This window comes from Mus caroli, chromosome 3, assembly GCF_900094665.2.
Source record: "Mus caroli chromosome 3, CAROLI_EIJ_v1.1, whole genome shotgun sequence".
Classification (NCBI taxonomy): Eukaryota; Metazoa; Chordata; class Mammalia; order Rodentia; family Muridae; genus Mus; species Mus caroli.
This window is the reverse complement of record NC_034572.1, coordinates 114928140-114953175: the sequence shown is the minus strand read 5'-3', so window position 1 is coordinate 114953175 and position 25036 is coordinate 114928140. Positions and strand designations below refer to the sequence as shown.

Sequence of the window (25036 nt, the reverse complement as noted above, 5' to 3'; positions counted from 1 at the left end):
CCTGGTCTATAGAGTGAGTTCCAGGACAGCCAGGGCTATACAGAGAAACCCTGTCTCAAAAAACAAAAAAAAACAAAACAAAACAAAAAAACCCTGCAGACACATGGTGACAGCCATATACTGGGGTAAAACACTCATACACATTAAAAATTAAATCTAAAATAAATAAATAAATAAGTGTTGTGAAGTTGTGATCCCAGCTCAAGAAGACAGAGGCAAGTGGAGTTAGGTGACATAAAGCCAATGTGAGCTACATGGTGGGATGCAGGTGGAAAATATCCTTTTGCTTTATCAAATATAGAGATGAATCTGTTATAGGGGATATCTTTGTAGAACTGTGGGGATGGCTTTTAAAAATCATCTTTTATTAGTATGTGTGTGTATGCATGATGTAAGGGGGGGTATTGTCAGACAACAATTCAGAATTGTTTCTCTCCTTCCCCATTGGTTTTGAGGCAGGGTCTCTCTTGTTTCTATAGATAGTACAGAGGTCAAATGGAACTGCCCTGTAACACAGGGACAGCTTCACCTAGATACCACAGAATATTTTTAACAGCCGAGCACCAGGTATGAAATACCTCTTTTTACTGATATAGAAACCACACACACACACACACACACACACACACACACACCCAGACATTATAGGTTATTGCCAGTCTTCTTGGCTACCCCCTAGAATTTGATGCTAAGCCCTAAAGACACAACATAGGACATGGGGTGAGTCATAGAACATGGAAGAATCAAGCTGGCACTGACTGGAAGTCAGTCTCCTACTGGGAGAGAAAAGCAAACAGCAGCAAACAACCCTGAAAGCAACCAGCCTGGCAGGCTATGACCACTGGTGAAACAGAACAGAGGCTGTAAGACTAACCAAGCCCTCCCTGACTGGACTTCAGGCTCACTCCACACAACGTTACTCATGACTTGACAAGTCAAAACCCCCGGCTGCCTAAGTCAGAGATAAGAACCCACCGCTAAATCTTACTCTGCTGAATGGACACAGTAATACCCTAAGTTCCTAATAACATAGATAAACGCACAGTCCCACCCTCAGAGAGATGCTTCTTTTTGCGCTTGGGACAGAGACCCACAACTGGTCAATGTGCACAGAATGAGAGTAAGTTGTAGAAGTGAAGGTAAGGAGACACGCGCAGCAAAGCAGTTGCCTGGCACAACAGGGTTATTGCATAACTCAGAGGTGTCCCCACGTGCTCAGGACTTGCCAAAATACCAGCACGGAAGGCTTCATTCATGATGCCCCACTCCTAGTTACTGGCAAATGACGGATCCTGGCAAAATAAAGAGTCATCTTCAGGGATGTGACCCTGGAGAGGCTCCACGTGCTCTAACAGGTGACCCTATACCCATGCCATTCAGACAGCACCAAGTGGACTCCTGAGTTTAAAAATAAAGCATGTGGGGCTGGGAGGGAAAGTGGTGGGCAGATGGGTGATGGATTTGATCAAAGCATAGCATAAATTAGAAAAAAACAAAACAAAAACCCTTTACCCAATACAATTTATTCACTATTGTTAACTTAAAAGCTTTATTAATTTTTGAACATAGGCTGAAATGACATTTTCTTCCTTATAGCAAAGCAAAAATAAAAAGTCAAACTAAAACAACCCAAAAAACCCAATAACCCTAATGTTAGAATAAAGATACAGCCTACAGAAAGGAGGAAAAAAACCTTTGCTAGGTCAGGTGTGCTGGTGCATGCCTTTAGGCCCAGCACTTGAAAGTGGGTCCTCTGATTTCAAGGGCAACCTGGAGAGTTCTAGGCCAGGGCTATCTAGTGAGACAGTCTCAAAAAAAGTTACAGTTAAGGATATTAATATCTACACCATATAAATTGAATATATGAAGAACTTCAAATAAGTGAAACATCGAACATCATCCAATCTATAAACAGGCCAGGAAACAGGTCTCAAGAGAAATACAAACGGTCAAGGTCTCAACAACCTCAGACATTAGGGAGACCCAATGAAAAGTGCTTTGAAATCCCACATCACTCCAGTTAGAGTAGCTGCCACCCAGAAAACAACTGATGACATATGACAAGACACAGGGGAAAGGAACCTTTTATACACACTAAGGTTGGAAGTGTGGACTCCAGAACCACTGGGAAATAAATCCAAAGCCGAAAGCAGAACTAATACATGAATGGACAAAAAGGTGGTACAAATAAATACACATAAAAAGTGAAGCCAGGGGCTGGAGTGGACTCAGCGGTTAAGAGCACTGGCTGCTGCTCTTCCAGAGGACCCTGGTCCAGCTCCCAGCACCCACATGGAAGCTTGCGACTGTCTGTAACTCATGTTCCAGGGCTCCAACACCCTCATACAGATATACTAAATAAATTATTAAAGAAGAAGGGGGGGAGGGAGGGAGGGGAGGAGCAGGTGTAATGGTGCACGCCTTTAATACCAGCATTAGGGAGGCAGAGGCAGGTGGATCTCTGTGAGTTCCAGGCCAGCCTGGTCTACACAGTAAGTTCCACAATACCCAGAGTTACACAAAGAAAATCTAATCTCAATAAAACAGAACAGAACAGAACAGAACAGAAGAAAGAAGTGAAGACCACAGAGGTGAGGAGAACCATGCCTGGCCACAGTCAATGGAGCCTCCTCAGACGCTTGACAGCACCTTCCCACAAACAGGTTAAGGATGAAGACGGGGAAAAGGCTTTTGGGGTTAACTGGGTCAACCACCCTCCTCTACCAGCCAATGTCCAGTCTGCTCTCACTCTTCTTGAACATCAGCTGTCTGTCCGTCCTTCCTTCAGTACTGAGAACCCAACTCAAGGGCAACAAATTGAGTCACCGGCCTGAGTGTCTCTCCTCTCTGTGGAGCCTCTACCATCTGCCAGCCCGGCTCTCTGGTTGGGCAACTCCGAGAGCCTCTGGAGTTGTTCATCCCTCGAGTGCAGGCCAATCCTGTGTGGCTCATCTTTAATCCTAGCTTCAGACTCTACAACAGTACTGTTTACAAAAGTTACAGTATGTAGGTATATAGAGCACACACATGGGGTGACAAGGGCAGAGAGAGGGTCTTGTGGGCGACACACTTAGGACTCTTCAAAGCTCGGCCCACTCGACAGCTTCATTTCTTGGTACTAAACCTGGCAGAAATGGGAGACATTAGGAGGAAGGTTACGAGGATCAAGTGACAGTGACAGACAGGGTAAGAAATGCCAGGTGAACTATAATACATAAATCTCTCTTCATCGCCCCTCCCAACCTCACCCCCTTCCTCAAAATAAGTGTTATCCTCTGTCAAATAAAACTAAAACACAGGAAAAAGATTCTCATCAAAACCACAAGCCCTGAGGGCCATGCTTCCTCAGAGTAAAAAGAAGAAGACACTACATCAGATAAGAAGCCTGCCAGCTGCTAAGAGGCAGCCCAGAGCAGGCTGGTTTTTCACTGGAAGTCTTCAATAGGGAGAACAAAAGGTTTCAAAGACATCTCAGCGATGGACTAGAAACCACCCCGGAGCTGTTTTGGGGTAAGCAGCAAGCATTCAACAAGAAGCAGCTGGCACACCTGAATGCAGAGGGCTCGCTGTCATGGAAAAAGAGCTGCCTGAAGGCCACACAGTCCAGGCACACCGCTGCTGAGTCTACTGAAGAGTGAAGGGCACTTTACTCCTGAATCAGCCATAGGGCTCTGAGTCAGGACCTCAGACACCAAAATCCCTAGCGACTATAGGAGAGCCTTACATAAGATAGCACAGCCTTTACACACAGTCCATGCATCTCCTGCATACTTTAAATCACCTGTTGACTATTACCACGCCCACTACAATGTAAATGCTGTGTGTCCGTGTGCTGGTATATAGAGTTTCGGGAATGACAATGAAAATACATGCTTGCCAAACACACAATTTCTCTCATGACATTTTTGTTGTGGCTGATTGAATCAGCAGGTGCCTAGGCCATGAGTATAGGGAACCAATCAATATTCCTTTTTACAAGAAATCATCACATTGCAATAAATAAAACCCAGAAGCAATATTGCAGGTCATTGTCTGTGGTGCTGATAACAGTCTCCCAATTTTCAGCCATGCTTGAATTCTCCTGGGGCTGTTTTTGAGCCGCTCAGATGACTCGGCATAGCCCCAACTAACTACCTAAAAATCACACTCCTGTGAGTATCCGGGGTGGTTTACATGAGTAAGCTCCCAAAGGCTCATGTTTGAGAAAGATCAGGAGGTGTGGCCTTGCTGCTGGAGGTGTGTGTCACTGAGAGTGGGCTTTGAGGTTTTAAAAGCCCATGTCACCCTGTCTCTCTCAGTCTCTGCCCACTGCCTGTGGATTAGGATGGACAGGTCAGCCACTGCTCCAGGACCATAGCTGTATCCTCACCATGATGATCATGAACTAGCTCTAAAACTAGAAGCAAGCCCCCAATTAATGGTTTTATTTTATGAGTTGCCTAGGACACGGTCTCTCCTCAAAATGATAGACCAGTAACAAAAACAAAATAAAACAAAACAACAACAACAACACCCAGCATCTGCCACGTGATCTCCGGGTTCTTCTTTCAGCTTCTTCAGTCTCCTTTTCTGTGTTCTGTGGCTAGGAAGCACACTTCAAAGGCAGACCCTGCCCTAGATGATCGTAGTATAGAAACCAAGAGTCATTCTATGGTGTGGGCTTGCTGGAGAAATTCCAAAGTCAAGGACAATCACATCTGTGGCAGGTTAACACAGTGATTGTCTAAAGGGCATCTCAAAGGTAGGCCTTTCCCTCAAAGGTACAGCCAGACCTTCAGGCCAGGGAATGCATCCCCAGATAGGTATGTTGTTAGTTTCCTGCTGTTGAGGTAAAATATCTGAAGCCAAAATTATTTTGGTTCATAGTTTCGGTCCATGGCTGCTTGGCCCTGTTGCCTTTGGGCCTGTGATGAACCAGAACACCGTGGTAGGAAACATGACACAGAGGAAACTGTTCCAAAGGAAGGGGCTGGGATGGATAGACCACCAAGGGGAAGCACCTCCCCACAATGAGGTCACTTCCTTCCAGTAAGCCCCATCTCCTAATGTTTCCTCCACATTCCGCCACCCATGGGGAGATAACCAAGCTTTCCACAGAGCCTAGCCAGGTTCAAAGTCTAACAGTCAGATAAACACAAGGACCCTAAGACTTGGTGATGTACACGGACTGTGAAATCAGCAAGAAGCTAAAGCTTTAAAAATACCAAGAGGAACCAATCTAGTGCCTAAGCCAAGCAGCACAACAGACAGAAGGAAAACACACTTCAGCCTCTGTCTAGGGAAATGATCTTTAGATTCTCAGGTGCAGAACACACATACTTAGGAGAAGTAGATTTTGAAAGTGGGACCCCTTAAATGGAGGCTGGCTTCAAACACTTCAGTTAATAAGGACTGAAAGAAACATCTCACTCAGTGAATAATGAAATCCTGGAGGCAGAGTCGGCCCACTTTCTACTCCAAAAACAAGTGTATGTATTACTGGGAAGAGAGGATGGCTGTCCTGGAGGGGATGGGGGACGTCCGGTGAGAGCGAGCAAGCACCTGGCAGAAGTCACGTTCTAAGAAGAGCTGCCCAGGTCTCCTTCCTTGACGTAAAACAGGCACTTCATCTGTGGCTCGGAACTTCACACATGGTACAACAGTCCAGACAGTGACCTTCATCTCGGGGTCACATCAGCAGCCTCAGATTTAAAGATCTCGCTTGTGACTGAGAGACGCCTGCACCCGAGTGCTGCTGCGTTATCACGGGCGTGCGTCACTTCTCCTTGACCGGCCAATCTAGTAATCTTAGATGGCCCACTCAGGACGCTGTCTACAGAATACCTGGAAGAAGGTCGGCCAGGAGCGGTCACCGGGTCTCAGTGCTCTTCTGCTCAGGTAATGTGTGATCCAAAAACCATGGCGTGCTTAGAAAACTTAAACTGGGAGTCAGAAAGATCTCACTTTGTACAATAGGCAAATCATTCAATATATCTCTGAAACCCTGCCCCAGAGGTCTAGAGCGAAAACAGTGCTTCCTCAGTGAGCTGAGTTAGACTAATGTTCTCTTTGTGTAGAGATATAATTATTGTTTGTCTGGATCACCACAGCCTCAGGCGATACCCAAGGAAGGGACTGCTCACAAGAAACAGGTGTGAAGAGAGGAGGTGAACTATCAAACCGTCTACACTTATTATCAGCTAACTCAACAGAAGCCAAAATCCATTTGCCGAAGTACTGTCTAGAGCAGTGGTTCTTGACCTTGCTAATGCTGCAACCCTTTAATACAGTTCCTCATGTGTGGTGAAACCCCAACCATAAAATTGCTTTGTTGCTGCTTCATAACTGTAATTTTGCTACTGTTATGAATCATATGTAAAGACCTGATATGTGACTCCTATGGGTCGTGACCCGCAGGTTGAGAACCACTGGTCTAGACTCTTGTCTACAGAGATAGATGCCTTTTCTTCATTGCCAGATTATCATCCTGACTGAAACTGGATGTAGAGTTTAGAATCAAATACAGAATATTGGGTAACCATTCCACTGGTACCCTGGTTGGACCACATGTATCACAGTACTGTAATCCAGATGTATCCTAAGAGAGGATGACAAACTGACGTCAGTCTCTAGAAAGATCTAACCGAGTGGTAAAAGGATTAAAGAAATAGGATACAGCTAAGCATAGTGGCCCATGTTTATAGCCCAACACTTGGACAGAGGCAGAAGGATTATAAATTGGAACCTAGCCTGTCTCAATGAATGAATGAATGAGTGTTCAATCAATCATACACAGCCTATTGTGAAAAACTGGGCAGCCAAGAGTGACTATACGCACTCTAGGAGGGGGCTGGAAGTTTATGAGAGAGGTCAGCTATAATCTCAACGTTAACTGAAAGTTTATAGGAGAGAAAGCCAGCTTATTCTGAGGCACGTGGAGGTTAGGGATAAATACACAGGAGACCTAAGGAAATGGACTGAAAGCCAAATGGAAAAACCCCTGTTAGTGTCAATTAAGCAGAAGCAGAAAGCCCACTGGCCAGAAGGCCGGCTGGAAAAGATGCTCTCTGATAAACAGGCTTCCTTGTCAATCTGAGAGATGGACAGAGATTTTACTGAAAGAAGGTCCCCGCTGAAGCCCTACTGGATGTCAACCAGGCTGCTTCTCAGATTTGCATTTTCTCTGTCCCCAGGGCTGGAACACACCTGCACCCTTTCACAGCACCTAACGCTGTCAGCTCCTCGCTGCTGTCCAGATTCGGGACTGGAGCCACCTTTGAGCCTACACGGGCAGCGATAAAGTCGACGTGAGCTGTGAGAAGTTGATGTGAGCACCTTCTACAGTTTTGGGACAAGTATTCATCTCAAACGTCTGTCGAGATCAACTGTGATTTGAGGAAGCCTCGGAAGCTTCATTACAGTTCCAAGAGCAAAGCCCTGGGAGCTCCGGGGTGACTGGGACGTCGGAAGCCCTCCTCCCAGGTGAACATTCTGTCACCCATGAGTTCCCATTAGTCACATGGTTCCATTATCTGCTACTGAACTAGACCGCAACAGGTTGGAGGCAAATAGCAGCACTTCAGTCAGCCCTAACATGGAACTCTGCCTGGGGACCTGGATCTGATATCTCCGACTGTGAGTACCTTTCTTACAATGGCATTGTGTTGTCCATTTGACAATGACAGCCCAACAAACCCAGCTGCAGATCTTGACTTACTAAAATCTAAAGGCAGGTTACAAGCTGGCCAGGGACGCACGCAAACGCATTGCATGTGCAAGAAGGCTCTGCGTTCTCCCTCCATGAAAATGAGAGGACGTCAAGTTCCCACTAAATAAATAACAGGATGGAATTTCCCGTTTCCCTCTTTAAAAAAAAGCTCCCCTGTGCCTCACGAAATGGCAATGGGAAGTGACCTTTAGGGAGCACCTCAAGCCTGGAGTGGCAGTGTGCTGTTGACATGACATAGCCAGGTGAAACTCAGACGCAAAGCCTTTTCCTGGCCTGAGTGCAAATGAGTGTGAGTGTGAGTGTGAGTGTGTGTGTGTGTGTGTGTGTGTGTGTGTGCAGTATAGCTTCCCTGTCCCACATTTACAACCTGAGGAGGCTCCCCGACAGAGACTGCTCCACCCAACCATCTTTACAAACCATGCTTCCTCTCCAAGGCCTGACACTATTACTGATGCTATGGTGTGCAGACGGGAGCCTAGCATGGCTGCCCTCTGAGAGGCCCAACTAGCAGCTGACTGAGACAGACACAGATACTTACACCCAAGCAAAGGACTGAAGTCAGGGGCCCCTGTGGTTGAACTAGGAAAAGGCTGGAAGAAGCTGAGAAGGAGGGTGACCCCATAGGAAAACCAGGGTCTCAACTACCCTGGACCCCTGAGATCTCTCAGACACTGAGCCACCAACCAGGTAGCATACACCAGCTGGTCCAAGACCCTTGACACATAGAGAGCAAAGGACTGCCTGGTCTGCCCTCAGTGGGAGAAGACTGTGCCTAATCCTTGAGAGACTTGAAGCCCCAGGGAGTAGGGAGGCTTGGCTGGAGGTGTGGGGGAACATCCTCTTGGAGACAAGGGGGAGAATGAATGGGATGAGGAACTGTGGGAGGCCGGACTGGGAGGTGGGTAATGACTGGACTGTAAAAAGCAAAACAAAACAAAAACCCATACCTCCTTTATTGTCATATACCCCTTTTTCTCCATTCAACTGCATGCAATAACCCCACCTCTCTATTTAACTGCACAGACCAAACACACCGAGCTTCCAAGCTCCTGTGGTTTCTCCATCACAGAGCCTAGTACACCCCATCCCAGCTTTTCTGTATGTGTGTTTGTCCTTTCTTCATTCTCACATCAGACCCTAGCCAGGGTCTCCAGACCCAAGCTGTGTAAGGACTTGCTAGAAACCCTAAGTTAATAAGCCCTGGCTGTCCTGGACTTGTTTTGTAGACCAAGTTGTCCTTGAACTCAGAGATCCACCTGCCTCTGCCTCCCAAGTGCTGGGATTAAAGGCGTGCGTCTGGCTGTCCTGGACTTGTTTTGTAGACCAAGTTGTCCTTGAACTCAGAGATCCACCTGCCTCTGCCTCCCAAGTGCTGGGATTAAAGGCGTGCGTCTGGCTGTCCTGGACTTGTTTTGTAGACCAAGTTGTCCTTGAACTCAGAGATCCACCTGCCTCTGCCTCCCAAGTGCTGGGATTAAAGGCGTGCGTGAGCCACAGCGTCCAGCTCTTTTTTCTTTTAATATGATAATTGAAGAATAATAAATGTGCGTGCCACCATGACTTGCACAGATGCTACTATGGACAGGTTAGATGCACACTGGAGTTAAAGTGTCTCGCTCACCACAGCAAAGGAGGAAAATAAGACTCAGTTTCTTCACAAAACAAAAACCAAACACCTTGAACACAGCCCCCTCCTTCCAGCTAGGATCTGACTAGAGGCTCCAGGACATCCCTATGAACAGTAAAGACAACTCACATTGTAGGTGACTGTCACACAGTGCGAAGACACCCAAGAGGAACAGAGTCAGTCCTCGTGAACTGGAGCATCGATCAGTGTCCTTATCCTAGAACAAAGGTCCCCCAGAGGTGATGTGACAGACACACAGGCACAGAACCCAAAAAGGAAATCCGACTTCCCCTCCCCTCCAGGTCAAGGGCCAGAGGAATGGGTGGAGGGAAAATCTCCCCAGACAGCAAAGGGGCCCAGCAGGACTTGGCTGAGCCAGAGAGCAGTGTATTCCACACACTGGCCAGACCACCTTCACTCCCTGTGGCCTATGCTGCCAGCTCAGAAGCGCCAGGCCAGGCCAGGCCAGGCCAAGGCCAAAGTGACACCCCATTCCACCTAAGAACAACAACACTGCTGGCTACTGCAGTCCACATCACCTCTATGTTTTAGGGTCCCCCACTTTCTTCCCACCTCTCTAACCCTCAGCCCCACTCTGTCCCCAGCCTCTCTCTCACTAGCCCTTCGATGACCGCAGGCTCCCATGTTAACTGAAACAAGCTAAACTACTGAGCGACCCTGACGCCAGCCTCTTTCATGTCCAGCCAGCCCTCTCACTTCCTCTCTCTGTGCTCCTACCTGTTGGAGAAAACACTCCACCTCACTCAGTCCCTCAAATGGTTAGCAGTGAGACTCAGCAGCCCAATCTAGGCCTGTCTCCAGCCCTCCTCCTCCACTCCTTCCACTCCTCCTCCTCTTCTTCCTCCTCCTCCGTAGCCTGTCCTGGGATTCCTTACCCTGGCCTGCCCTCTCCAGGCTCCCTACCTTTCTTCTTTGCCCCTTAACTAAAGCAGAGGTCTGTGGTATCTGCATTCATGCCAAACTTCCTTCCTCTGCTGCAAACGGGAGATCCTTAGTGGCTCTCATATCCCAGGGCAGCTGAGAATCAACATTCATGAACACGGCAGGAACTCCCTGAACGTCCCCCTTCTTCTTCTATACTTTGTTGGCCTTTCCCATCAAGACACTGGAAGGCTCTTCACAGTCAGCAGCTGTCCCTCTGTAGCCACAGAGACTAAACCCAGGGCATTCCTTCCCAGCCACAAATATCAAAATACCCAATGCTTAGGCCCCTTACCTAAAATGGCGTTTTAAATAGTACTTGCCCGTAATTACCACATCCTTCTATGACTTTTTAAATGTGTAGTACTGGAGAGGGCTCACAGGGCTTCCTGCCTGCTAATTGGGCACTCTACCAACACACTAAATAGACCTCCAACCCCCTACTATCCATTTAAACATCATCTTAGATCACTTATATTGCCCAATAGGAGTGCAGATGCTTTATAGATGTTGCTCTCCTATACTGTTTAGACAATAGGTGGCAAAGTTGGTGTACACGTTCATTCCAGATGCAAACATTTTGGGGTTCACTTTCCATCCGGGGTTATTTGATGCCACAGATGTGAAGTTCACAGCCACAGAGGGCTGGCTACACATCATTACAGTTAATTAGCTGATACCATTTGATGGCCATTTAATATGGGACCATTCTGATGCCGCCTAAGTATTACTTTGAGATTAAATTATTATTTATCAAATAGTTTCTAGAGGAAGCGTCCTCACCCCTGCCCACTGTTGGGTCCCAAGCCTAGAAGGAGGAATAGTCAAACAGAGATTACAGATGTTGGTGACTCACCGTACGATAATAAAGAATTAAAGCTTGTGCCCTGATCCCCAGCAGGGCACTCCTGCAGCTTTGGTTGGCTGGTTGTTGCTTGTCTGGCTGTATTTCTTTTGAGCTTTATTTATTTAGGTATGGATGGTCCAAGAGTGGGTATATGTACACAGTGATCAGGCAGGAGAAAGGGCATCGGGTGCCCTCTCTATCACTTGCCACCTATTCCTTTGAGGCAGGGTCTCTCTCTGAACTTGGACCCAGCATGCCACAGAGCTGCTTCTGCATCTGCCTTCCTCGTGCTGGGGTTACAGTCAGGCATTGTCACATGGGGACTAAGACGATCCCGAGCTCCAGACTTCAGGACAGCAATCACTCTTTACCAATGAGCCATTCCCCAGCCCCCGTTGTCTGGTTTCTCAGGACAGGGTCTCACGTAGCCCAGATTGGCCTTGAAACTTATTATGTAGCCATAGATATCCTTGAATTCCTAATCCTTCATTCTCTACATTTGAAATACTGGCTTTCAATTGATTTAAATTAAAAAAGGGGGAGGGGGGCTTTCCCTGTTTCACATCATCAGATAAGATGATTGACTTCTTTATAAAATGAGAACTGCTTAATACTTACTATACATATGAGTACTGTGTCCTGAGCTACACGCTTTCCCACAGAAGCATCTTTAAAAGAACTTTCCCAGGATGGAAGCAGGGAATGAATCGCAGAAGTCCATACAACCGACCAGAGTTCAGCCTCCAGAGTATCTGAGTGGCACGGGAGGTGAGGAGCCATGGAGACGGGGGAGCGGGATACAGGGTTCTTTCACTACTTTGCTCTTACAGCTTGGCACCGTTCCTATTCCTCACAATTATTTCATTCACCGAGCAAAGATTAAAGAGTTAGAAAGCTTCTCGTCAGCAAGGGAGAAAGCGCAGGACACATCCAAAGACAGGGTGCCGAGTGGGAAGCTAGGCCCCAGGTCTGCCCAGAGTCTAAGCCCTTTCGGCTTCCCTTCCTATCCAGGTTGTAGCTAGTTCCTCTCAAAGCAGCAAGAGACGAGGATAGAGTATGCCTGGACTCCCAAGCCACTGAGGAGAGTGGAGGAAAGGGGGGTGCTTGGGCCCAGTAGTTAAAGAGATTAATCTGGGCAATACAGAAGACCCACCCACCTCCCTATCCCTCAGTGTCACTGTATCACGCGGATACACCAGAGCCTGCTGCCAGCTGAGAGCTCTGCTTCCAACAGCCTGGGGAAGCTGCAGTCTCAAGGGACAGTGCCAGCATTGGTTCAAAAGTTCACACAAAGATATTTCACAAAGATAGCTCAGATGGAAAACTATTCTAGTGGCCGGAAAGTTAGACCCTTGCCATGGGTGTTTTGAATGGTACTATTAAAAAAAAAAAAATTAACTACAGGCAAACGTCTAAAACAGAATCTCTGGCCACTCAGAAGAAGAAGGAAAGAGTAAGGGGATCAAGCCAGGAGAGGATGAGAAAAACTAGAGATGAAAATCTAGCAAGCAAGGTGTATGTCTGGGTGGGCAGCATGAGGGCTCATTCCTAATACAGCATCCAGGTTCTCTGCGGAAACAGAGGGAAATCCCACAGCAATTGTCCAGGCCCACCACCTCACAACACCCTGAGGGATGCTGCTAATGGCCATGGAGTCCAGAAAGCTTATGAGGATCGTGTACAATTTCTACACATGACAGGATACATAAAGTGGTTGCTGCTGCTTTTCCTTTGGGGGTGGGGGAGTGTGCCTATGTGTGGAAGGCAGAGGGCATCTTGGGATGTCATTTCTCAAGCATCATCTACCCTCCCCTGTCCCCCTAAAAGGGCCTCTCACTGCACTGAGACTTGCCAAGTAGGCTAAGCAACCTGGCCAGTGATCTCCAGACCTCTATCTGCCCGGCTCTGCTTCCTCAGTGCTGAGATTACAAGCGTTTTCTAACATATCCAGTTGTTCCTTTCTCCCATCGGTTTTTTGGGGATCAAACTTGGGACCTCAAAGCAAGCACTGAATTTATCCTCCCCATCCCCACTTTTTCCGACAAGGTCTCTCACACGTGGCTCAAGCTGTCCTCAAACTCAGGATGGCCTTGAACTCTTGATCTTCCCGCCCGCACCTCCCAAATGCTAGGATTACAGGCTCGTGTGACCATGCTGGGTTTATGCAGTGCTATGATTGAACCCGGGGCTTTGTGTACACTAGGCAAGCAGCCTACCAGCTGATCTACGGCCTTTGGCTTGCTGCGGCTTCTTAAGTAGAATCATATGCCTGAACTAACCAACAGTAAGAGAGCTGCTACACATGGTATTAATTATTTTTTTTCTCTCGGATTTCCTCCCACATGAAGCAAGAGAGGGAGAAAAGTACAACAGTGAGGCTCAGTCCCTACGCACTGGCTGAGCTGGGTGTAAGGAGCACGGAGGGCCGGGGAAGGGTTGCTTCTTGCTACATTCTAGCTCCCAGTTCGCTGGCCTTCCTTCCCACTGTAGATGCTCCACCCAAGAGGCACGCCCACTCCCTACAGCTTCCCAGGTCCTGCTCAGAAGGAAGATGCAGATACTCTCCCCTTCCCTCACAGGCAAAACTGGGCCAGAAAGGAGCAGCGGTCTGGGGCCCTCTGTGGGGGGCGATGGGGAGAAGGCATCATCAGGATGCTACAGGAAGTTCTGGACAAAGATCCAGGGACCCACCACATTCCTGATGAAAAGGGCAAAGGGAGGCTTGATGAAAGGGAAGCTTGGCGTTCTGGCCCACTTCCTACCAGAAGCCTCAGAGACAAAGGAAAGCTCAGCCTTGGGAGACAGTATCAACATCTCCAAGACAGAACTGACCCTAAGCAGCCAGTAAAATGCTTGGCTAGTCAGCAAAATGGCCAACATCTGTACTGTGTGAGCTTTGGGCTCCAGGCATTTTTCTGAACACTCGACACGAGTGATCCTGGTCAGAGATTTCCCGAACCAACCTTGTAATGCTCAGGGTTACATTGAAGTTACTTGCCCAAAGTCCAGGTCGTTTTAAAGAACGGGATTCAAACCCAGGCACCCTTTCTTCACTGAGAGCTTTATCACTCACTGACAGTACCAGGAGGCCTTTCAAGTGCTGAGGAATTCATTTATTAAATTTGCAAAATATATTTATATTTTTACAAGAGTGAGCCCTAACAAAACCTAGATGTACTTCCCCTTCCCAGAAATACTTACCTAAAAATTTTGAGGATACAAGAAGACAGGCCTTAACAGTCATGTATGGCTGAGTTTAGAGGCAGAGAAAACCAATGCACACAGAATATGGCTAAAGTCAAGAACATAGGGCCTGCCCCACAGTAAAGACAAACCACAAACTCTCCCTGAAAAGGAATTAAGGTGGATACAACGATAGGGGAACAAAACCCAAAACCATCCAATTGTGCTTTAAAAGAGAAACATATAGTCACAAATATTAACAACTATGAATACAGTGAATGGAGTGCAGAGAGAAAGCTCACTAAACATACATGCAGGTAACACACCCACACATGACAGGGAGAAACTAATTCTCATGTCCTCATCTGGACGGTAAACAATCATACAGGATGGGCAGGCAGGCAGGCAAGCAGGCAGGCAGACACACAGACAAACATACACACACACACACACACACTCACTCTCGTACTGGAAGCACTGGCAATTTTTTCCTGTTCAGCCTGTTTCTGAAATCTAAAACTGCAGATAGAAGCTGACAATATAATGTTCCCAAACTGTGAAAGGCCACAGGACAGTAAGCATGATAAGAAAGTGTTCCAGGGCTGGAGAGATGGCTCAGGGGTTAAGAGCACTGACTGCTCTTCCAGAGGGCCTGAGTTCATTTCCCAGCAGCCACATGGTGGCTCACAACCATCTGTAATGAGGTCTGACGCCCTCTTCTGGTGTGTCTGAAGACAGCTGCAGTGTACTAGTGTACTCACGGACATAAAATAAATCTTTAAAAAAAACAAAAACAAAAGTGTCCGAGGGTAGGTGTGGTACCTCTCCTATTCTTGGGAAATGCATCCTCTTTATGTTTTAGTCAAGATGAGGGGATGGGAGTGAAGAAACACAAACTAGCAGACAAACCTCAACAATTAGTCCCCTCCAACAGCAAACACCCTGCTGTGGCCGGATAGCCAGACTGATCCAGAGGTAGCACTGGTCAGAGGGGACCTGCCAGAGGGGCTCTCCGCTATTTCCCTCTAACTGGGAGTTCAAGAAAGATCTTCCCCTAGGAGATAATCCCCAAATTAGTAACAAAGATGTTATTATTTTAGTGGTTAAGTTTTCTGTGTATACACAGAACAATGCTTTACAAAACAAGAATGGCCAGATGAGGACACACTTCTTTATGAAGTCTCAGCCCTTGAGAGGCAGAGGCAGGTGGATCACAGTGAGTTCCAGGCAAGCTAGTCTACATAGCCAGTTCCAGGCCTGCGTAGTCAGACCCTGTCTCAACAAACCAACAAAACAAAAACATCTAAGCCCTTCAAACACATCAGACCTGCACAACAGCATTGTCTTACAGGGGAGACTATTCTGAGGCGCTGATTTCCAGCTGTTAGAAGACAGCAAAATCTATTCCTGATACAGTCATTAAATTGATACATATTTACAATTTTCGAGATATGTTTCCTTTTTTTAAAAAATTGTTATGTTTGTTTGTTTGTTTGTTTTTCAAGGCAGGGTTTCTCTGTGTAGCCTTGGCTGTCTGGAACTAGCTCTGTAGACCAGACCTGCCTCCAACTCACAGTGATCCTCCTGTCTCTACCTTCTGAGTGCTGGGATCAAAGGTGTGAGCCACCTCTCAGCTTTTACTTCTTTCCTTTTTTTTAAAAAAAAAGATTTATTAATTTATTTTATTTGTATGAGGACAGTGTAGCTGTCTTCAGACACACCAGAAGAGGGCGTCAGATCTCATTACAGATGGTTGTGAGCCTCCATGTGGCTGCTGGGAACTGAACTCAGGCCCTCTGGAAGAGCAGTCAGTGCTCTTAACCACTGAGCCATCTCTCCAGTCCTCGGCTTTCATTTCTTAAAATGAGAATTTTATTTAGTTTCACAGCAACTCTAATATTATCCTTCAAAAACACCTACTACAGACCTTGAGATCCATCCCTGAATAAGATCCAGATTTTAATCTCTGACAGGAAGAAATAGACAATAACAAAAAAATTTTTTTTTGAGAAATTAACTTTAACTTCAGGACTTTAAGGAGGAAAAAAGTTAATTCCAGCTACACATTTTTTTTTTTTTTTACTGTGAATCTGGTGTGCCAGATGTGGCTGTCCTCAAACTCACAGAAATCCACCTGTCACTGCCTCTCAGGTGCTGAGATTAAAGACATGACAATTTATACCAGAGTCACCTAGGAGATCCTCTGATCCTGGCCATCCTGAAAAGCAGTTGTCTGTTCAAAAGGCATAGGACAGACAGCTGCAAGCAAGGATGTTGTGGGTCCCAGGCCTCATTTTAGTATGTGACTGTTTAGCTACTTGGGAGGACTACTGGGCGTGATCACGAAGAAGATTCTTCAAGTAGCTGGTTTGCTAAAACCAGGCTTTCCAGTGGCAACAGAAGGCTGAGGATAACACACATTCCGATCTCACGTTCCTATCTCATTCTTTCTTAACACTCGGCCTCCACTAAGAAAGCACATGGAGGTAAAGCCACTGCGGGCACCACACCCTTCCAATCCAGCTGGTTCCCACCTCTACCCAGAGAGCTATAGGGTCTGAGACATCCGCCCCAGGCCAGCTTTCCTGGCTCCAACATTTTGTTTAGACCCAACCATCAGGAAATGTTGCTCTTCCTTAGAGGATCTGTCGATTTTACTGTGTTCTCAGTTTCTTTTTTTCTCTTCTAGTCCACACAGAGCCTGTTTACCTGGGACAGTATCTTATGAGGGAATCCATCCTCCCTCAGGGGTCCCCTTCTACTCCCAGGGCCCCCTTTGGATTCAGGGGAGATCACTGGCACTGATCCTTTTATTGTCTCTTTCTTTTATTGTTATTTAAAGACTGGCCAGGGGCTGGAGAGATGGCTCAAAGGTTAAGAGCACCATCTGTTCTTCCGAAGGTCGGCAGTTCAAATCCCAGAAACCACATGGTGGTTCACAACCATCCGTGATGAGATCTGATGCCCTCTTCTGGTGTGTCTGAAGACAATTACAGTGTACTTACATAAAATAAACAAACAAACAAGTAAATAGATAAAAGAGAAAAGACTGGCCAGTGTGCATATCTGTAATCCCAGCTCTCAACTGGGAGGCTGAGGCAGGAACAGGAGTTCCAGATCCTTCTTGGAAAATGAATTCAAGACCAGCCTTAACTCCACGATACTCAGTCTCAAAAAAGCAAAGCAGAAACAGCGAGTGTGTTCACAATGCAGACTGAGGAGTCTATTTTTTTTCTAATCCAGGTTTTCATATTTTCTTGCCGCCACCCCCTCCCCCATGCCCTTTTAAAGAAGTGTATATGTTTCTGCAATGCATTGGCATCTCACCAGATAAATGTTATTTTCAAAGGTGCTGCTTAGGCATTTTACTGATTGTAAGTATTTAAGATCAAAGATTCCTTCAGTCCACTAGTGGACTGCTTTCACCAGTATAAGCTTTGGGATACAAAGTGATTACTTAAGAGAGCAGACACTCACAAGACAGTCACTGAACAACAACAGAAGCAGCCGCTCCTCCAAGATAACGTATTTCAGGGATGGTAATATTTCCTTCTACTTGGCTGATCTGGATGCCAACAGACAGCCCACATCATCAGAAGCAGGAATTGGCCAAGGGGGACCTAGAATTTATATCTACTGAACTCTTCACTCCACACTACCTCCTCAAAACTTAAATGATATTTTAAGACACAAAATTAGGGGGACTGGAGCTACAGTTAAATCCTTAAGAGTACTGTTGCTCTTGCAGAGAACTTGGGTTAGATCTTACCCGCCAAGGACCAACCTGGTGGTTCAAATCCTCAACTCCAGCTCCAGGGGATGCAAAGCCCTCTTCTGGCCTTCAGAGCCAGGCACTGTAGGACCACAGTACACACACATAGATGCAAACAAAACACCCATACACACAAAATGATAAAACAAAATTCTGGTGTTTAATCAAGTCATAAATTACACATGATAAAAAAGCAGGTGTGACTGTAAAGATCTAATGTCAAATCCGTGTTTCCGTACATCCCATCCTTTTTGTCCAACAGTCCTACACCCTTGGCCAAAAACCAACATCTCATTCAAGCATGAAGATTTGGTTTCAGGGCCCAGAACAGATGATAAATATCATTACAGGAATCATTACAATGTCAAGTAGTAACAGGTGGATGACCGAAATAGGGGATGGGTGGGGGCAGACAACCGGTCCTGGGGTTGAACCTAAGTGCTTAACTAAGACACTGCATGTTGAAATTCTTAGAATATTCCAAGTTTCTTCAGTGACCTTGGGCCAGTCATACCCTGATCAGAAAACGAGGCTGGAACCCCAGGGGTGCTCCCACATCACAGAGCACCTCTTCTGGGGAGATCAAAAGAAATTTTTAGGAAAGGGTCCTGGGTGACACCCCTACATAAATGAATGAGGGTGTTTCGTTTTATTTTGTTCTTTTAAATGGGCTTGGCGTTTAATCCCTCCAGCCTTTACAACATTCCAAAGTGTCTTAAAAAACTAAGGAGTTGCCGGGTGTGGTAGCTCACGCCTTGAATCCCAGCACTAGGGAGGCAGAGGCAGGTGGATTTCTGAGTTCGAGGCCAGCCTGGTCTACAAAGTGAGTTCCAGGACAGCCAGGGCTAGACAGAAAAACCCTGTCTCGAAAAAAAACAAGAAAAAAACAAAAACAAAAACAACAACAACAACAACAAAAAAACCCTGAGGAGTTACTGTTTCCAACTCTTACAGTTACAGTGATCCAGCCTGAGTCTCTGCATTTCCTGGAGTTGTTGGCTCAATATGAACTACAAGGGGGAGAAGCAATGACTCCAGTCAGCAAAAAGAAAGCCAGCTTGGATACCAAGAACCAGGAAAAGTCAAGTCACTTGTAAGGCAGCCAAAGTCACCAGTCCCTCATTTACAATGCAAAGGTAAAGAGACTCAGTGGGCGCCATAATCCCAGAGGGAATTGCAAATCAAGCGCCCAGCGGCACCGGGGCACAAACCACCCAGTTCTCACACGCCAACGCCCTCGACTTCCTAAAGCTGGAGCTATAAACTTCGAAGGACCGCTATTTTGCAACGAAGTTTTTCAGTTGGTGAGTGCTGTCGTCCAAACTAACTTTTCTGCCTCTTTAGGAAAACTTTTATACAGAAAAAACATTTGAAAAGGTTAAAACCCCCAAAGATTACAATTTTTGAACACAGAATAAAATGTAGTCCCTAGCTTCAAAGACTGTTTAGAATCTTCTAGATGAACTACAAAGGGGTGCGCTAGATACATCAGGAAAGAATAAACCACTCTCGCTTGGGTCTGACAACAGTACGCTTCATTACTTCTATGAAATTCCCTTCACACCCCAGACACCCGCAACTCCAGGGGTGTTCGTAGCCCTGATGATGCCAAACTATTCTACCGGAGGTGGGACAGCGTGGTGACAATCCTGACATGCTTCGGCTCCCGGGAAGTTAATGGGAATTAAACCACAGCAGCCCTCCTTTGTGGCGCTTTGGCCGGAACAGCAAAAGGGAGACAATGAGCGGTCTGTGCGCAGTTCCACGCCGATTGGCTGGTCACCCCCACTCCCCGAAACCCCTGATGTCATGGACTTGGAATGCAGGCAGGGAGGAAGGAAGGAGAGGATTTGGGGAGGGGGACGCCTCTCATCTCTTTCCCAGGCCAAACGTCTGAAAGATAAACCCTGGTGCATTCTTGAGATGAGTACACGGCAAAGCAACGCAGCCAGTTTCCAGTCACTCCAAAATTGCAACCCGCCACAGCAAATAAACCTCGAACAAAAGCGACCCTGCCGAGATATCGTGACAATTCAACGCGCTGCAAACTTCTCAGGACTGCATTTCTAAGTCTCTCATCTACAGCTGATCAGGCTCGCAGGCTGCGCGTTCAGGCTTTGTCTGGGCTTCCCGCACTAGCGGCGATTGCATCAAGGCACCACCGACGGGCTCCCTTTCCGCCCGCGGGTCCCAGGGGTCGGCGGGACACTCTCCCATGGAGGAGGAGAAAAGGAACAATGAGGGGCCCGGGTTGGCCACGTAACCGCCCAACTTCGCTTGTGGGAGGAGGGGGCCAGGATGGAATGGGAGGAGACGCAGGGTCCCGCGGCAGCCCCAGCCCAGGCGGATGGCGGGGGCGGCAACTCCCGGAGACCAAGCCGTAAGGCAGGGCCCCGCCTAAGGGCCACAGGCCACTCAGGAGCGCCCTCTTCCCGGAGGGGCGCATCCTACAGCCTTGGAGCGGGCCCTGCGGCGCTGCGGGACTCCAGGCGTCCGGGAACCCCACCGCCCGCCGGGGCCGCGGCGCGGGAACAAAGCCAGCACCAACGCGTGCGAGCCAGGCTCCGCGAGTCGAGGAGCATCTCTCTCTCCCGCAGCCTCGACGTCTCTCCGCGGCGGCTCGCAGCGCCCCCACCGCCGCGGCAGACCCCCAGCCCGCCCGCGCGCGTACCTTGTTCTTAACTTCGGCGGAGAGCCCGTAGGAAGGGCCCTTGTTGAAGTGGGTCATGGCTGTTTGGACGACTGGAAAGGGCTGTGCTCGGGTTCTAGCGGTCAGTCACCCTCGGTGTCCCTGCTCTTAGCCCCAGCGGCGGCCGCGCGGGTGATGCACGAGCTCGCTCTCCTGCGCGGCGCCGGAGAAGCCGGAACGCCGCAGACGGACGCGGATGATGCTTCGAGGTTCGCTAGGACTCGAGTCCCGCGGAGGCTCCGGGTCGCTCTGGACTGGGACCGGCTGCCCTGCTCGCTGCCCGCTCCGCGGCTCCGCACGCTCTGCCCCCAGCCTGGTCTCCCCCCCCCCTACCCCCGGGGCCTCCAGGGATTGGCCAGCGAGCCCGACCAATGGAGCGCCGCCTCCTCCCCCCTCGCCTGCTCCAGGGCTTCCCGGCCAATGGCAGCGCGGCGGGCGCGGCGCTCCCTCCCGCGGGGTCCCAGCCCCCGGCCCCGCCCTCACGCCACCGAGGACCTCGGCGCCCCTCCTCCCCGCTGGTCAGCGGGCTGCGGCCGCCCCGCCCCGGCGCCTAGGGGCTTCTCAGCCGCCTTGGTTCTCATCAACTCCCAGGCATCCGTGGCGCTCCGACGGTGGAGGGGGACAGGAACCTCCCCGAGCTGGCCCGCCACTGACCAGCCACTCCATCCGTCTCCTCCCGGGCTACAGCGCGCCCAGATGTTGCGCTGGAAACCCCGGGAGCAGCCTTCGAGTCCACGTGCCAGGCCGGGGGAGGCCTGCGTGGACATCTGCCAAGTCTCCCTCCCCACGCAGCTGCCGCACCTGTGGGGCTGACCTCTGCCTCGGTCAACGCTCTTTGCCAAAGTCCTGCTCATCCTGTCTAAACTTTGAATGCAGAGCGAAAGAAATTGGGAAAGTGCTGTAGCAGAGCCTGGTTTTGGGGGGAAGGGGTACGGCTTTTTGGGTCCTTTTCTGGATTCCCACCAGTTGCCCTCGGCAAGCACCTTCACCGGGGGTTCAGCCAGCCCAAAAGGCTAGGTAGTTTGTTTGTTTTTAATTAGAGGACTGCCTTGACTGAGGAGTCTACCTGCTTTTGTTTGTTTTTTAATCTCTTTGAATCAGCACTCTGTATTCTTTCCCGTCCCCTTTCCTTTCTTCTGATCTCGAAGGCAAACTGAGAGAGGAAAGGTGAGAACAGAGAGAGAGCGCGCTGTCCTCTGCCTGTGTTCCTGGCACTACACTGGGCTATATGTCTTTGAAAGGTTAGCTCATTCACTTTCCCAAAACTTACTTGGTAGATTTAAGATCCGTTTTAGTGGCTTGAAGGCTGCAACTCAGAGATTCCTAATAATGACAGCTATCACTGCCTCCAGAGTGTCACTGCTTTCCATGGTGTCTTGGGGCACATCTAGGACAGGTTTTAGTCCTCTGGGTCTCAGTATGTTGGTTTATGTTTCCCAAATACAGCTGACATTCCAGAAGAGACTACAGGACCAGGGTCGGCCACCTGCATGGAAAGAGAAGCCCAAATAGCCCAAGTTGAACCTTTCTGGGATAGAAATAAGGGAGTGTGGCATAGTGTCTCAAGCTTTCTATCCCAGCACAAAGGATTGCTGTGCTGGGATAGAACCGGAGGTCTGCCTAAGCTACAGAGAAAAGAAAAAGGCACAAAATTTCTGTCAGCTGAAAGAATTTTTCATCAACGCTATAAGGTGCAATGTGATAGAGCAGTAACGAGTCAAACAGGCAGAAACGTGAAGTAACTTCCAATGATTTACTGATTGCTTCTGAAGGTACTCAGAATAATTAGGGCATTCTTTCCACAGAAAGATGATGCAGCTGACCCAGTATGATGATACAAGCAGTTGGGGCTGTTTTTCCAGTCCTGTGATAGTGGCTCTCTGTCATCCACAAGACCAAACCCACTTTTTAGAACCAATACTTGAGCCAGATATGAAGTCGAAATTACAACCCTCACCCCTCACCCCTCACCCCCAGCTCTCCTTTAGAACCCCAAACCTCAGGGCTTCTGTTTGGCCCTGAGTGGGTAAGGAATGGTGGTCAGTGCCACTTGACTAGCCTAAATCATACTTGGTAGAATGCATGGGGGGTTTATTCAGTTCTGTCATCAAAGGCGTGGTTTCTAGTACTTAACAGGGTTGTCTTTAAGGACTACAGAGAGTCAAAGGTTCGTAATGTGAAATGATACTGCCAGTTGATAGTGGCAGCAGTCACAACTATGGAAATTTAACTCACTGCTGGGAGTAAGTAATGCTGTGTTCAAGAGTGAATGTGGAGGCAGGTATCAGGGAGCACTCCTTCAGTCCTAGGGCCCTCGAGGTAGAGGTGTGTGGATCACTGTGAGTTCAAGACCAGCCAGTGCTGGTCCTAAAGAAGGAAAGAGAGGGGAGGGGTGTAAAGACTTTTAGAATTGGGTTAAGTGGGCCAAGAAATATCTCAGACCACTGTATGCAAGGTGCCGGATGCATAGCCTGACGACTTGAGTTGAGTTTCCGGAGCCCACATGGAGGAAGAAGAGAGCCAACTCCATCAAGTCATCTCCTGATCTCCACTTGAAAGCAAATAGTGAAATTTGAAAAAATAAAAAAATAAAAATTGAGAGTAATCGTTAATTGAGGCAAGACTGTTGAACAACAACAGATAAAGTACATTTTGAGAGAGAGACACATACACACACACACACACACACCCTCTCCATAAAACACATCACAACCAGAGAATGGATATGGCCATCACCCTTAAGCCTTCTTTAACTTCGCAAAATTATCTTGAGGATGGGCAGGATGGCTCAGTGGGTAAAGCTCTTGCCAACCAAGCCTTACAGCCTGAGTTCAATCCCTGGAACCCACTAAAGCTGGAAGGAGAGAACAAACGCCACAGAGCTGTCCTTTTGACTCCGTAGGCATGCTGTAGACACTCTGAGAATAATTTTTTAAAAAAACAGAATTTCAAATTGTTACATTCACTCACTTTGTATGCTACATCCTCAGCGCATGCCTTTTTATTATTTAATAGTAGTGCAGCACAGAGAGCCACAGTGTGCGCTGATGACACACTTCCTGGCTGATGAATCTTTTAGTTGATTACAGTTTGGCGCCATTACAAATCTTTCTTTGTACTTCCATCCCAATAAACCCATAGTAAATTGAAAATATCATAAATTGAAGTAAAATTGTCACACCTAACCTACAGAACACCACAGCCGAGCAGCCCACAGTTGCTCTCTGGGCACGGATCACCCTCAGTTGCTCTCTGGGTTGCCCTCTTATTTTTGTTTTATTCTTTGACAGGGTCTCACCCTATAGCCTAAGCTAGCCTAGAACTCACTGTAGCCCAGGCTGACCTCCCATTTACAGTAACCCTTCTGTGTCATCGAAAGTGCTAGGATTACACGTGTGAGTTACCAGGTCTGAATGGCTGGTTACTGTCTGGATTGCCTGGTTGGCTGGAGCCGTGAATCCCTGCTGCTGCTGGACACTGGGAGAAAGCCTTAGAACACCTAGCACTTTCCTGGGAGAAGATAAGAAGTTGTAATTTGGCTGGGCATGATGGTGTACCCACTGAATGTGAGCACTGGGGAGGCAGAGGCGGGTAGATCTCTGTGAACTGGAGGCCAGCTTGTCCACATAGCAAGTTCCAGGAAGTCAGAGCTATGTCAAGATTCTCTGTCTTTAAGTATATATGTATGTGTTTGGGGGTATATATATATATATATATATATATATATATATATAAAGAATTTGTCATTTGCAGTACAGTTTCTACTAGATGCATGTCACTTTCACAATACTGTAGGTTGGGAGATCATAAACCACCCTCAACAGGGACCACCAAAAAAGGTACAGCAGTCATTCATGAACAAGCTATTAACAAAGACATGCTTTCATTTCTCTTAGACATATACCTCCAAGTACAAAGGCTGGCAGGTGAAAGGTGTGTGTTTAACTTTTTAAGAAATAGCTTGGGGCAGGGGGGCTGGAGAGATGGCTCAGTGGTTAAGGGCACGGACTGCTCTTCCAAAGGTCCTGAGTTCAAGTTCCAGCAACCACATGGTGGCTACAGTGTACTCATATACATAAAATAAGTAAATCTTTTTTTTTTTTTTTTTTTTTTTGGTTTTTTCGAGACAGGGTTTCTCTGTGTAGCCTTGGCTGTCCTGAAACTCTGCCTCCCAAGTGCTGGGATTAAAGGCGTGCGCCACCACGCCCAGCAATAAGAAAAAGAAACAGCCGAATAAGATGGCTCAGAAAGTAAAGGCATTTGCTTCC

General features: G+C 47.8%; 2 protein-coding genes across 2 annotated transcripts in view; one reads left to right on the top strand and one right to left on the bottom strand.

Annotated features, from left to right (window-relative positions):
- Window positions 1–21095, bottom strand: part of Cnn3 (calponin 3) — a 31188-nt gene extending 10093 nt beyond the window's left edge. Inside the window, exon 1 of the mRNA XM_021157955.1 lies at window positions 20751–21095. Within this exon, the coding sequence (XP_021013614.1) occupies window positions 20751–20807 (57 nt within the window). The 5' untranslated portion in view covers window positions 20808–21095. The remainder of the gene's footprint in view (window positions 1–20750) is intronic.
- Window positions 19969–23365, top strand: LOC110291018 (serine/arginine repetitive matrix protein 1-like). The gene has a single exon (XM_021157956.2). It carries the CDS (start codon window positions 20904–20906, stop codon window positions 21579–21581), a length of 678 nt encoding a protein of 225 aa, XP_021013615.1. The 5' UTR covers window positions 19969–20903; the 3' UTR covers window positions 21582–23365.
- Window positions 23366–25036: the final 1671 nt, after the last annotated feature.

Excerpts from the sequence above, each read along its gene's own strand:
- LOC110291018 (XM_021157956.2), top strand. The coding sequence starts at position 20,904 with ATGCACGAGCTCGCTCTCCTGCGCGGCGCCGGAGAAGCCGGAACGCCG.